The sequence below is a fragment of the Oncorhynchus nerka genome, linkage group LG6 (genome assembly GCF_034236695.1).
Source record: "Oncorhynchus nerka isolate Pitt River linkage group LG6, Oner_Uvic_2.0, whole genome shotgun sequence".
Lineage (NCBI taxonomy): Eukaryota > Metazoa > Chordata > Actinopteri > Salmoniformes > Salmonidae > Oncorhynchus > Oncorhynchus nerka.
In genome coordinates, this window is record NC_088401.1 from 36,410,189 (window position 1) to 36,423,436 (window position 13,248).

Sequence of the window (13,248 nt, forward strand, 5' to 3'; positions counted from 1 at the left end):
TGGTCTCCCCCTTATTCAAATCTAGGCCTATCACTATCTCCATAAAGCAAAAATATATATAAAACACATTCAAAAAAGTTGTATTAGCTTTTACAACCACTGACACAAGTGAGATTGCGTGAACAACCAAAGATTTCCTGATGACAAGCAAAATCCTAGGTGTTGGCTCTATAATACAACTTTTCTCATCACAGCAACTTTTTATCCAGTAGATGGTGCTCTATCACAATCTACAAGTACAAACTTAACAGTATAATGAGCCTGCACAGAGGTTGGTTTTGCAAAAATAATATTTAATCAGTGTGATAAAGTTAGGCATGTGACAAATTAGCATACTTTGATGGTTTAATACCCACTGTGTACCACTGCACAATTGTTTATGGTCAAATTAGACAACTGTAACACTTTTATTAATAATTTTATTGAAAGAAACTAAAATGGCCGCTGTACAATTACATTTGATTGGACTGTCGATTAGAAAATTCAGTGGTGAGCTTCTTACACACATTAGCAGCAAGTAGGGACAACCAGGATATTTTCCATTTCAAAAAACACATTTTATGGTTCAAGGGAAGTCACATGGGGTCAACTTAATCCCCACTTAGTTGTTGCACAATGCAAGCTTTTGGCCTACTTGGTCTATGGAATGTTGATACCAATGGCACCAGAAATGTGGGACCATTGGGTCTACAGTTTTGCATATTGAACTCATTCACTCTTTATAGCATATATTATGCACACAGTACTCTACTGACATACATTGTGCAATTTAAAGCATGTCTCTTGCTATATGCATATTGATTAAAACAAGACAGCTAATGCAAAATATTATGTAACCCGAGCCTTTGAATTTAAATGGCAGTGGGTTGAGCTGCAGACTCATTAGTTCCGTTCCAAAATGAAGGTAAATTCAGTCTAGCTATGCACAGGTAAGATGTAGCCTACTCTTTTAAGCTAAACTGCAATTTTCAGATTCAATCGCAGGTTTATTACAGTACGTTCGAGTAATAGTGAATCGTAAGATATTACAATAACATAACAATTTTACATTCTGAATACATTCATGTTAAACTGTCTAAAATATCAATATGTAAATCAGGAGAGGAAAAGTAAGATTAACACAATAACAAAAGTATATGCCTTCATTATCATGAATGCCGAGTGATTGGATGAAAAACATTAAATGAATCATGGATATTGCAATGCTGCATATGAGCTGTGCAAATCCCCCCAAAACTAGCAGTGGTTTCTCAGGGGTCAAATGCAGACTCTGTAGCGGTCATTTTGTAGCCAGTGATTGTGATTTACATTTGATTGGCAAAGGTGATGGACCGGTGGCACGGTCACTGCTCCACAGACGTGTACATGCGGTACATAACTGTGATAACTGCCGCGGCCAAACAGGGGATCAACCAGTTTGTCCACCAACTGTTGAGGGTAGAGGAAGAACAAGAACTCAGATACAGTACAACAGTAAAACGGACAGCTGAAACGGTACAAAAATGATGAACATTAATGTCATAGAATAGCAAACAATAGTTCTGCCAACCTGCACTTGAAAAATCTGAATCAGTAAAACGTTTGGCCACACTCAATGTATTCTACATTGTAGAATAATAGTGAAAACATCAAAACTATGAAATGACACATATGGAATCATGTAGGGACCAAAAAAAAGTACGTTTTGAATTTTAGATTCTTCAAAGTAGCATTCTCTCAACCAGCTTCATAAGAAATGCTTTTCCAACAGTCTTGAAGTTCTCACATTTGGACTCATCAGACCAAAGGATACATTTCCACTGGTCTAATGTCCATTGCTCATGTTTCTTGACCTAAGCAAGTCTCTTCTTCTTATTGGTGCCCTTTTGTAGTGGTTTCTTTGCAGAAATTTGACCATGAAGGCCTGATTCACGCAGTCTCCTCTGAACAGTTGATGTTGACATGTGCATGTTACTTGAAATCTGTGAAGCATTTATTTGGGCTGCAATTTCTGAGGCTGGTAACTCTAATGAACTTATCCTCTGCAGCAAAGGTAACTATGGGTCTTCCTATCCTGTGGCGGTCCTCATGAGAGCCAGTTTCATTATAGCGCTTGATGGTTTTTACGACTGCACTTGAAAAAACTTTCAAAGTTCTTTTAATTTTCCCAGATTGACTGACCTTCATGTCTTAAAGTATTGATGGACTGTTGTGTCTCTTTGCTTATTTGAGCTGTTCTTGCCATAATATGGACTTGGTATTTTACCAAATTGGGTTATCTTTTGTGTACCCCTCCTACCTTGTCACAACACAACTGATTGGCTCAAATGCATCAAACCCACAAATTAACAAGGCACACCTGTTAATTGAAATGCATTCCAGGTGACTACCTCATGAAGCTGGTTGAGAGAATGCCAAGAGTGTGCAAAGCAGTCAAGGCAAAGGGTGGCTACTCTGAAGAATCTAAAATCTTTTTTAACACGTTTTTGGTTATTACATGATTCCATGTGTTATTTTATAGTTTTGATATCTTCACTATAATTCTACAATGTAGAAAATATCCATAGCTCATGCAGATGCAAACTTGCTCAAATAAATTCTGATTTTAAATCAGTTTTGTTTCAACCTGATTCAAAACCAAGAATATGAAAATGGCATCAGGGGTGCCTACATACCTTGAGGTTTCCTCGATTGTGGTGGCAAGTGACACCTGTTAGAAAAGGAAAGTCTATAAGACCTCACAAATCTTTACATGGATATCTCTATCTTTGAGTAAACCTATCTTTATGATTCATTATATTGTTTTATATGTACTGTACATGTGAACTACAGTTTTCAAAATAAACCTGGATGAAGGCAGCTTGCCATCGAAATGTCGGTGACTTATTATCATCGGATCAAAAACATATGGTCACGCCTTACTATGTGTGCTTAAATTTGAGTAGTGTAACTTTTCACATTTGAGATCGTTGTTTAACTTACTGAAGGTTTGGCCATCTTTGACCGATCATCCTACACAAGAGAGAGGAAGGAAGAGAGGGAGAGGTTGTTTATTATGCTATGAGTTGGCAGGCATAAAAAAAAATAAGACCAGGCCATCCTTCCCCTTTAGATTACACTAGATGTGGATGAAGGCTAGGGTTGCACATTTTGGGGAATATTCAGAGGTGGAAATTAATGGGAATATATGCAAATTAATATTAATATCATTTAAATGTAGATTGTTTTGCATGGGATATATTTACCAAATCATATGGAGACAGAAACATAAACCTTTTCATAAGTAGACATAATTGCAAATAATTAAATCCTTCCAATAGAAATAAAAAACAAAACAATTTAGTTAGGAATTTAACTTTAATTAAATGAGTTAACTCTTCACATGGAATGACTTCACTGAACAACAAAAGAAAGGAAATATTGAATGATCCCCAATCATCCATCGCATCTCCCAAAAACATTTTCAACATACATCTGTAAAATAATAATCTAGAAACTAAAGCTTTGGTTGTCTTCCTCTCAGGTTTCCATGTCTTCTCCCTGGACCTCCTCAATGTCCACCTCTTGAACATCAGACTGAGGCCTCATCTTCACTGTCACTTTCCAACCTGGTTGAGGATGGCTCGTTGTCAGGCTCAAAAAGCCTCAAGTTTGCCCAGATGGCCACCAATTATTCAACCCTTGTATTGGTCAGCATGCTTTGGTGTGTGTGTGTGTTCCAAAACAAGGACCAGTTGCGTTCTGAGGCAGCTGATGTTGGTGGGATTTGGAGGATGATGGAGGCAACAGGGGAAAGAACCTCAGATCCACAAAGTCCCTTCCACCAGGTGGCTGATGAGATATGTTGGCACGACTGCCATATTGCATCTCCATCCCAAAGACTGCCAAGAACCTTGCCCTCATTCAGGCCAAGGTGGCCAGACACGGTAGTGATGATCTCCGCACCAGACAGGATGCTCTTGCCAGCATACTTGGGGTCCAAACAGGTACGCTGCGGTGTGTATGGGCTTCAGGCAGAGGTCTTCATGCTTTTTGATGTATTTCAGAAATGCAGTTTCCTCTGCTTGGAGAAACAGTGAAGTGGGTAGGGCAGTATGGATTTATTATCTTACATCTGCAAGCAGAGTCTGAACATCAGACAGGATGGCATTGTCTCCCTCAATCTGTGCAATGGCTACTGCTATAGGTTTCAAGCTGCTTACCACTCTCTCACAAAATACACCATCCAGGAGGATCCTCTTGATGGGGCTGTCCATATCGGCAGACTGTCATATGGCCATTTCTTGGAGAGACTCCTTCCCCTCCAGGAGACTGTCAAACATGATGACAACACCACCCCAACGGGTGTTGTTGGGCAGCTTCAATGTGGTGCTCTTATTATTTTCACTTTGCTTGGTGAGGTAGATTGCTGCTATAACTTGATGACTCTTCACATACCTAACCATTTCCTTGGCTCTCTTGTAGAGTGTATCCATTGTTTTCAGTGCCATGATGCCTTTGAGGAGCAGATTCAATGCATGAGCAGCACAGCCAATGGGTGTGATGTGAGGGTAGGACTCCTCCACTTTAGACCAAGTAGCCTTCATGTTCATAGCAGCCTGTCACCAGTGCAAATCCTTCTGTGTTCCAAGGTCATTGACTGCCTTTAGCTCATCTGCAAAGTAGAGACTGGTGTGTCTGTTGTCCCTTGTGTTTGTGCTCTTGTAGAATACTGGTTGATAGGTGGAGATGATGTAGTTAATTATTCCTTACCCACGAACCTTCAACCACCCATCAGAGATTATTGCAATACATTCTGCTTTCTCTATGATTTGCTTAACCTTCACTTGAACTCTGTTGAACTCTGCATCCAGCAAATTAGTAGATAAAGCATGTCTGGTTGGAGGGGTGTACGCTGGGCGAAGAACATTCAGAAATCTCTTCTAATGTACATTGACTATGAGCATCAGAGGCGAACCAGACATTAATCAGCATTTCTCTGACTACGTTCCTTCCTCTGATTCCAGGAGGACCATGAGCTGTTGCTATCGATAAGGTGTCTGATTCAACATTTTCACCTCGAATAGAAGTTGAGGTTGCTTGTTGTGAGCGCTGAGGGAACTGTATGCACTTGGCCAGATGATTCTGCATCATTGTTGAATTCTTCACATATGATTTGGCAAAGTATTTGCAAAAGTACACAGCTTTTCCTTCTACATTAGCTGCAGTGAAATGTCTCCACACATCAGATAGTGCTTGTGGCATTTTCCTGTAAAGATTAGAAGAAGTAAAAAAAAAAAAAAAAATCCATGTACAGATAATTAAGCAGTTAGATTAAACAACTCCTTCGTAAGATAAATGTTTTAAAATGAAACATGTATGGAAACAGGTGAATTAACACTCATCAGTTAGCAGGCTCAAGCAAGCTAAAACCCACATGGTAGCGAAAACTAACTAGCAGAAATAGTTAACAAGTTAGAAATTATTTAAACACACTTTACTGTAGGCCACTATTTACTACTTAACAAAAAATCATGTATGTCATATAAAATATTTCCACCCCACCTAGTATTGTAATCAAAACTTACCAGAAAACATGTAGTCCTTGGCTCACACAGTGTGTAGTGTGGGCTCAATAGCATCTCATTAGTGTGCAAGATCTTGAGAATCAGCTGTACATGTGATGGAAGAATGCACTGTGCATGCAGAGGTTTGCAATTCCATTGAATTGGGGATTGTTTAACCAAAATATGCCACAAGACATAGAATTGCCTTATGTAAATCCCATAAAAAAGGTTCACGGCTATAAGCTAACTTTTTTGATGAATTTAAGCAAAATTCCCAAGCCTTAACTTACCAAGGAAAATTTCCGGAGAAATTCAGGAAATGTACAGAAAAGTTCAGACCCTTTGCAACCCTGATGAAGGTTGAGAACTAAATTATTTCTATACACTGCAGCAAAGCAGTTCACAAAAACAGACAAAATGTAGAGCTATTGAGTGTCACATCAGCCAACTGAAACCAGAATGATTCATTATTCAACAAATATACCAAATGAAAATTAAGAGGTCTCTTCCATATCATTGCCTATAGCAGGACAATGGGACCACTGAAACGTCCTACACAACATCTTGGTCATATGCCTTCAATCAAGATGACAAATAGAGAATGGAAGGATAGCCAATGTCAGTATGCTTATATTCAATGAACACAACAGGGCGGACAACACAACCACAATACCATATTGTACTCTAACAATCCAGTCTCATGCCTCAAAAGAGAGAAGGATTTGCCTGCTAACTCTGAAACCTATACAACTTCATTTTACGGTAAAGAAGATGACGGGTACTTAGAAACAATAACAACCTATGAATTACTTTTGGAATTCATTAAGACAAACACTACCAGTTGAATAATAGTGCAACCAGTACCGCAAGTGCTAAAAAGAGTTTTGTATACAGGTTGTTAGTATACTGTAGTAATGTCAAATTAGAGCATTTACACTGTAGTACCCTAAACATACCTCTCTTCCCCATGACCAAATAACACCATATTATGGGGTTTTGGGATACTACAATAACACTCAGTAGAACCCCTGTTTCTGATTGCCAGAGACAAAAGGTAGGTAAAGCTTTTAAAAGGCATATTTGAAACATGAAGAGTGCTTACTGGATGCAGTTCTCCAATGACCATGTTGGCAGCCATCTCCTTGGCATCCGATGAGTGCCCGACGTCTTCAAAGCTCTCCGTGGCATCGCCGCCCGCCTGTTCCCTCAAGACCTCCTCTCCACCTGGGTGCTGTAATATACTGTACATGTCAGAGTAGTTCTTTTCAAGCAATTTAGGCTTATTGAGGGCATATCACTGTTTAATTCTCAATCATGCTAATGTTAAATTGTAGCTAAATGGACAATTGGGAAAGGAGAGGACCGGAAGCAATAATGTAAACATAGTATTTTTTGCATAATACAGAAACATAAAAAGTCTAGAACACTCACCTACATTTGGAGACTGTATAACAGGTTCAAATATTTAATAATGGAACAGTAAGATTTGTCATGCCCGACCTATTGACTGCGTGTCATTGGGCTAAATAAGGATTCCCCACATTCCACTATAAACTGTTTTTAAGATACCTTCTTAAAACCCTACAGCTGATTTAGACCAATCATATTTGTGTAAATTTAGTTGATTATGCAATGTGCTATGAACCAATTTATAACAGTCCATTTGGAAACGATATAATCCTAGACATTTAATCTGTGAAATACTTAAAATGTTATACACAGGGAAGATTCAAATACTGTTAGTTTTCCTGGAAACACCTTTTCGTCCTCATGCTAGCTACAAGTAGCCATTTAGGAATGGCAGTGTCAGCTAATCAGCTCCTTTGTTGTTCACCGCAAGTGCCATTCCATGTGGCTACTACTAGTTAGCATGATGACAAAAAGGGCAGTTTTCTGGGACAACTAGCAGTATTTAAATCTTCTCAATGTATCAGTGTGGATAACGGTACAATTTGGAGTACAGTGGCACATCCCATCCCTGCATTGGGGTACGTTTTCCGACCCACATCCAGCGCTGGCTCCACAGTCTCTTAATGTAACAGTGATTGCGTTCCGACCCCAGTGCAGCTCAGTGTAAACAAGCGTAAATGGTAGGGTCTTAATCTTCTGGCTACCGGGAACCAAAATGCTACAAACCCTCAGCAAGTTTGATTGCTAGAGAATGGTCCGATAGTTATTCATGCTACAATGTGACGTTACTATCCTCACATAAAAAAAAATATTTATGTGATGTTCACACAATCGTAGGCCTATATGAAATTAAGCCTTGGATGATTGCTGAGAAAAACTGGCCAGTGTTTATCAATCCTGGTCCTAGGCTTGAGAAACACTGGTTTAGTTGACTGTTGCCATATGGACATTAGCCTAAATCAAGTAACATTTGATGGGCTATAATATGAACCATTCGTGTAGCCTAACTTTCTCACCTCTTCCAGAAATTTGGTGACATCGTAGACGTTAAAATTGATTATAATCCATGTACTCTTGAACGTATTCTGTTCCTCGATTTCTGACAGTCGGTAGTATTTTACAGCTTGTCCGTTCTCCCCTTTATCCTCCATTTATATTTTCAATAAATACACCTAATGTGAATCCAGGAAAGTTATGTTCCAATCTTACAAATAATTCGATGCAGTGACTATGCACAAGTACACAGGTAACGACATTTAGTCTAGATGACAAAGTGAGTTCAGAGATTTCTATGTAATTCCTGGCACGCACCAGGAAGCTCCCCCAGACTTGCCCATGAATGCGGTGATTGGTTATTTTAATATTTCCTTTTCATTCTGAGGCGCTCTTATTGGTGTACTCCATGTCAGTCTGTCCCTGACAAAATAGCACGCAGGGTGACTCGGCTAAGGTTGACAAAAGTTCATCCGGATAAACCTATCTCTCACGCAATAACATGGGCATGCATTTCCACCTCTGCGTTGTGTATGTAAATTGCTTCAAACCAGGAATGTTGCCACAAAAAAATGCAACAAAATAACAATGTGAAGTGCAAAAAGGCATTGTCCTTTCCTACTGTGTGCAAGCCTGTTAAACGAAATGCTGTTTAGGCGACTCTTTCGCTTAGTCTAATGTAAATCAACAAATACAGAAACAACAAAAATAAAAACGTATATGCGTTATGTATGGGCTACAGTGAATGCTATTGATTATACATCGGCTAGATAACCTAGGGAACTATGCACTGATAACAATTTTGACTTTAAACATTGCAACCACACACTTGATGAAACATTGCGCAGCAGAGTACTCTTTTGTGATGACTGATGATAACATGATGCAGGCAGAGCATGGTTCGGGTTGCACGCGATGGTTTTCCCGCCAGAATGAGCAACATGAATGTGCCACGAAGAGTTGGCTATTTCGAATTTCTGATGCTTTCTGATATTTTCGTTGGTAGCTTAGTCATACAAGTGTAAAATATTGTTAGCCAGTCAAGCCAGATAGTGTTCTTGCTTATAGACTTGTGTAGCCTACCCAGTTCAGTTATTTAGCTAGCTAGTCAAAGAAGAGGACAAGGTTACTAAATAAAGGTGGCTAGCTAACGGCAGCTAGCTAGGTACAGAATCCAGTTCCATCCAATAACGTATCTGTGACACAACTGTTCTGCAGGTGAGTTATCATTGTTGGGAGATACCTAGCTAAGTTGTATTGTTCAACTCTACAATGATGGTGAAAGGTTTCCAAAGCTCATGATTGTGTTCTCCACAACAGGACTTCTCAAAGTGGTCGGTGGAGGTACTGCAGTGCAGTGGGTCCATGCCCAGATCTCAAAGTATAACGTTATACATAGCTATCTATATTTACATGGATTTTTTTAAATGAAATTAAAATACGTTTTTTTGGTCACATGCACCGAATACAGCTGGTGTAGACTTTACTGTGAAATCCACGCTTTGAACCTTTCCCAAGGATGCAGAGTAAAAATAAAAATAGTAACACAACAGGAACGGAATTAATTACACAATAATGGAGCTATATATTATACAGGGAGTACCAGTACCAGATCAATGTGCAGAGGTACGAGGTAAATACTGTGCCTTCAGAAAGTAAGTTATTTACACACCTTTACTTTTTTACACATTTTGTTGTGTTACAGCCTGAATTTAAAATCGATTACATTACGATTGGTTTTGGCGCTGGTCTACACAAAATACCTCATAATGTCAAAGTGGAATACAGTTTTTCATTATTTTTTTAAACAAATTAATTCAAAATGAAAATGTTAAATGTCTTGAGTCAATAAGTATTTGTTATGTCAAGCCTAAATAAGTTAAGGAGTAAAAATCTGCTTAATGAGTTACATAATAAGTTGCATGGACTCACTGTATGGAATAATAGTGTTTAACCTCATTTTCGGTACCCCCAACTGTACAATATCTGTAATGTCCCTCAGTCAAAAAAAGCTTATCCCTTTGAGCATGGTGAAGTTATTAATTACACTTTGGATGGTGTATTAATACACCCAGTCACTACAAAAATACAGGTGTCCTTCCTAACTCAGTTGCCAGAGAGGATGGAAGCCGCTAAGGGATTTCACAATGAGGCCAATGGTGACTTTAAAACAGCTACAGAGTTCAATGGTGTGATAGGATAAAAATGAGGATGGATCAACAACATTGTAGTTACTCCACAATACTAACCTAATTGACAGAGTGAAAAGAAAGAAACCTGTACAAAATACAAATATTCCAAAACATGCATCCTGTTTGGAATAAGACACTAAAGTAATACTGTAAAAAATGTGTCAAAGCAATTAACTTTTTGTCTTGAATACAAAGTGTTATGTTTGGGGCAAATACAATACAACACTGAGGACAGTACCACTCTTCATATTTTCAAGCATGGTGGTGGCTGCATCATGATATGGGTATGCTTTTCATGGGTATGCTTTTAATCGTTTAGGACTGGGGAGTTTTTCAGGATAAAAAATAAATGCAATAAAGCTCAGCACAATCTAAATCCTAGAGGAAAACCTGGTTCAGACTGCTTTCCACCAGACCCTGGGAGATTAATTCACCCTTTAGCAGGACAACAACCTAAAACACAAGGCCAAATTTACACTGGAGTTTCTTACCAAGAAAACAGTGAATGTTCCTGAGTGTCCGAGTTACAGTTTTGACTTAAATCTACTTGAAAATCAATGGCAAGACCTGAAAATGGTTGTCTATCAATGATCAACAATCAATTTGACAGAGCTTGACGAATTTTGAAAAGCATAATGGGCAAATGTTGCACAATCCAGGTATGGAAAACTCTTAGAGACTTACCCAGAATAGTCACAGTTGTAATTGCTGGCAAAGGTGATTCTAAAATGTATTAACTCAGGGTTGAATACATATCTAATCAAGATATATTAGTGTTTTATTTTTCATAATTTTTTTGACAAATCTTATCATTTTTGTTCCACTTTGCATTACAGATTATTTTGTGTAGATCGTTCACAAAAAATTGACAATTAAATCCAAAATGTAGAAAAAAATCAAGGGGTGTGAAAACTTTATGAAGGCACTATAAAAAAATATATATAATTCTAAAAACCTGTTTTTGCTTAGTCATTATGGGGTATTGTGTGTAGATGGATGATGATAATTTTTATTTAATCCATTTTAGAATAAGGCTGTAACGTAACAAAATGTGGAAAAAGTCAAGGTGTCTGAATACTTACCGAATGCACTGTATGTACATTAAGGCAGGGTAAAGTGAATAGTCATCAGGATAGATAATAATAAGTGTAAAATAATGAACAGAGTAGCAGCCGCAAATGATTAGTATAAAAGTGTGTGTATGGTTTTGTGTGGCAGTGTCAATGTATAGTGTGTGTGTGTGAGTGTGTATATAGTGTTTATACATTGTCTAGTGAGTGTTCGTCGGGTCAGTAGAGATAGTTCTGTGGTAACCATTAATTGACAATTTAGCAGTCTTACAGCTATTTAGTGGTCTTATGGCTTGGGGGTAGAAGCTGTCTCAGATCCAGTTGCAGACAGAGGTGGTCAGTCTAGAGGTCGACCGATTATGATTTTTCAACGCCGATACCGATTATTGGAGGACCAAAAAATGCCGATACAGATTAATCGGCCGATTTTTATTTATTTATTTGTAATAATGACAATTACAACAATACTGAATGAACACTTATTTTTAATATAATACATCAATAAAAATCAATTTAGCCTCAAATAAATAATGAAACATGTTCAATTTGGTTTAAATAATGCAAAAACAAAGTGTTGGAGAAGTAATAGTGCAATATGTGCCATGTAAAAAAGCCTAAGTTTGAGTTCCTTGCTCAGAACATGAGAACATATGAAAGTTGGTGGTTCCTTTTAACATGAGACTTCAATATTCCAAGGTAAGAGGTTTTAGGTTGTAGTTAATATAGTATTTATAGGACTATTTCTCTCTATACCATTTGTATTTCATATACCTTTGACTATTGGATGTTCTTATAGGCACTATAGTATTGCCAGTGTAACAGTATAGATTCCGTCCCTCTCCTCGCCCCTACCTGGGCTCGAACCAGGAACACATCGACAACAGCCACACTCAAAGCAGCGTTACCCATGCAGAGCAAGGGGAACAACCACTCCCAAGTCTCAGAGCGAGTGACGTTTGAAACGCTATTAGTGCGCACCCCGCTAACTAGCTAGCCATTTCACATCGGTTACACCAGCCAATAGGCTGATAGGCTTGAAGTCATAAACAGCGCTGTGCTTGCAAAGAGTTGCTGGCAAAATGCACGAAAGTGCTGTTTGAATGAATGCTTACGAGCCTGCTGCTGCCTACCATCGCTCAGTCAGACTGCTCTATCAAATCATAGACTTAGTTATAACATAATAACACACAGAACTATGAGCCTTTGGTCATTAATATGGTCGAATACGGAAACTATCATTTCGAAAACAAAACGTTTATTATTTCAGTGAAATACGGAACCGTTCTGTATTTTATCTAACGGGTGGCATCCCTAAGTCTAAATATTCTTGTTACATTGCACAACCTTCAATGTTATGTCATAATTATGTACAATTCTGGCAAATTAGTTCGCAATGAGCCAGGCTGCCCAAACTGTTGCATATACCCTGACTTTGCGTGCAAGAGAAGTGACACTATTTCACCTGGTTAATATTGCCTGCTAACCTGGATTTCTTTTAGCTAAATATGCAGGTTAAAAAATATATACTTCTGTGTATTGATTTTAAGAAAGGCATTGGTGTTTATGGTTAGGTACAGTCGTCCAACGATTGTGCTTTTTTCGCAAATGCGCTTTTGTTAAATCATCCCCCAGCGTTGCATCGATTATATGCAACACAGGACATGCTAGATAAACTAGTAAATCAAAATCAAATCAAATTTGATTTGTCACATACACATGGTTAGCAGATGTTAATGCGAGTGTAGCGAAATGCTTGTGCTTCTAGTTCCGACAATGCAGTAATAACCAACAAGTAATCTAACTAACAATTCCAAAACTACTGTCTTATACACAGTGTAAGGGGGTAAGGAATATGTACATAAGGATATATGAATGAGTGATGGTACAGAGCAGCATAGGCAAGATACAGTAGATGGTATCGAGTACAGTATATACATATGAGATGAGTATGTAAACAAAGTGGCATAGTTAAAGTGGCTAGTGATACATGTATTACATAAGGATGCAGTCAATGATATAGAGTACAGTATATACGTATGCATATGAGATGAATAATGT

At 38.2% G+C, this 13,248-nt stretch overlaps 2 protein-coding genes across 2 annotated transcripts in view; one reads left to right on the plus strand and one right to left on the minus strand.

Moving 5' to 3' along the window:
* Positions 1 to 402: 402 nt before the first annotated feature.
* On the minus strand, positions 403 to 8,258 carry LOC115130426 (cytochrome b5). The gene is made up of 5 exons (XM_029661571.2): positions 7,952 to 8,258; positions 6,628 to 6,756; positions 2,962 to 2,991; positions 2,655 to 2,689; positions 403 to 1,428 (listed from the first exon to the last, which is right to left on the minus strand). Exons 1-5 carry the CDS (start codon positions 8,084 to 8,086, stop codon positions 1,344 to 1,346), a joined length of 414 nt encoding a protein of 137 aa, XP_029517431.1. The 5' UTR covers positions 8,087 to 8,258; the 3' UTR covers positions 403 to 1,343.
* Positions 8,259 to 8,837: 579 nt separating this feature from the next.
* The window catches only part of LOC115130425 (uncharacterized protein C18orf63), a 43,723-nt gene continuing 39,312 nt past the window's right edge, over positions 8,838 to 13,248 (plus strand). The window contains 1 exon segment of the mRNA XM_029661569.2: positions 8,838 to 9,146. The gene's annotated coding sequence lies outside the window, so the exon portion shown is untranslated.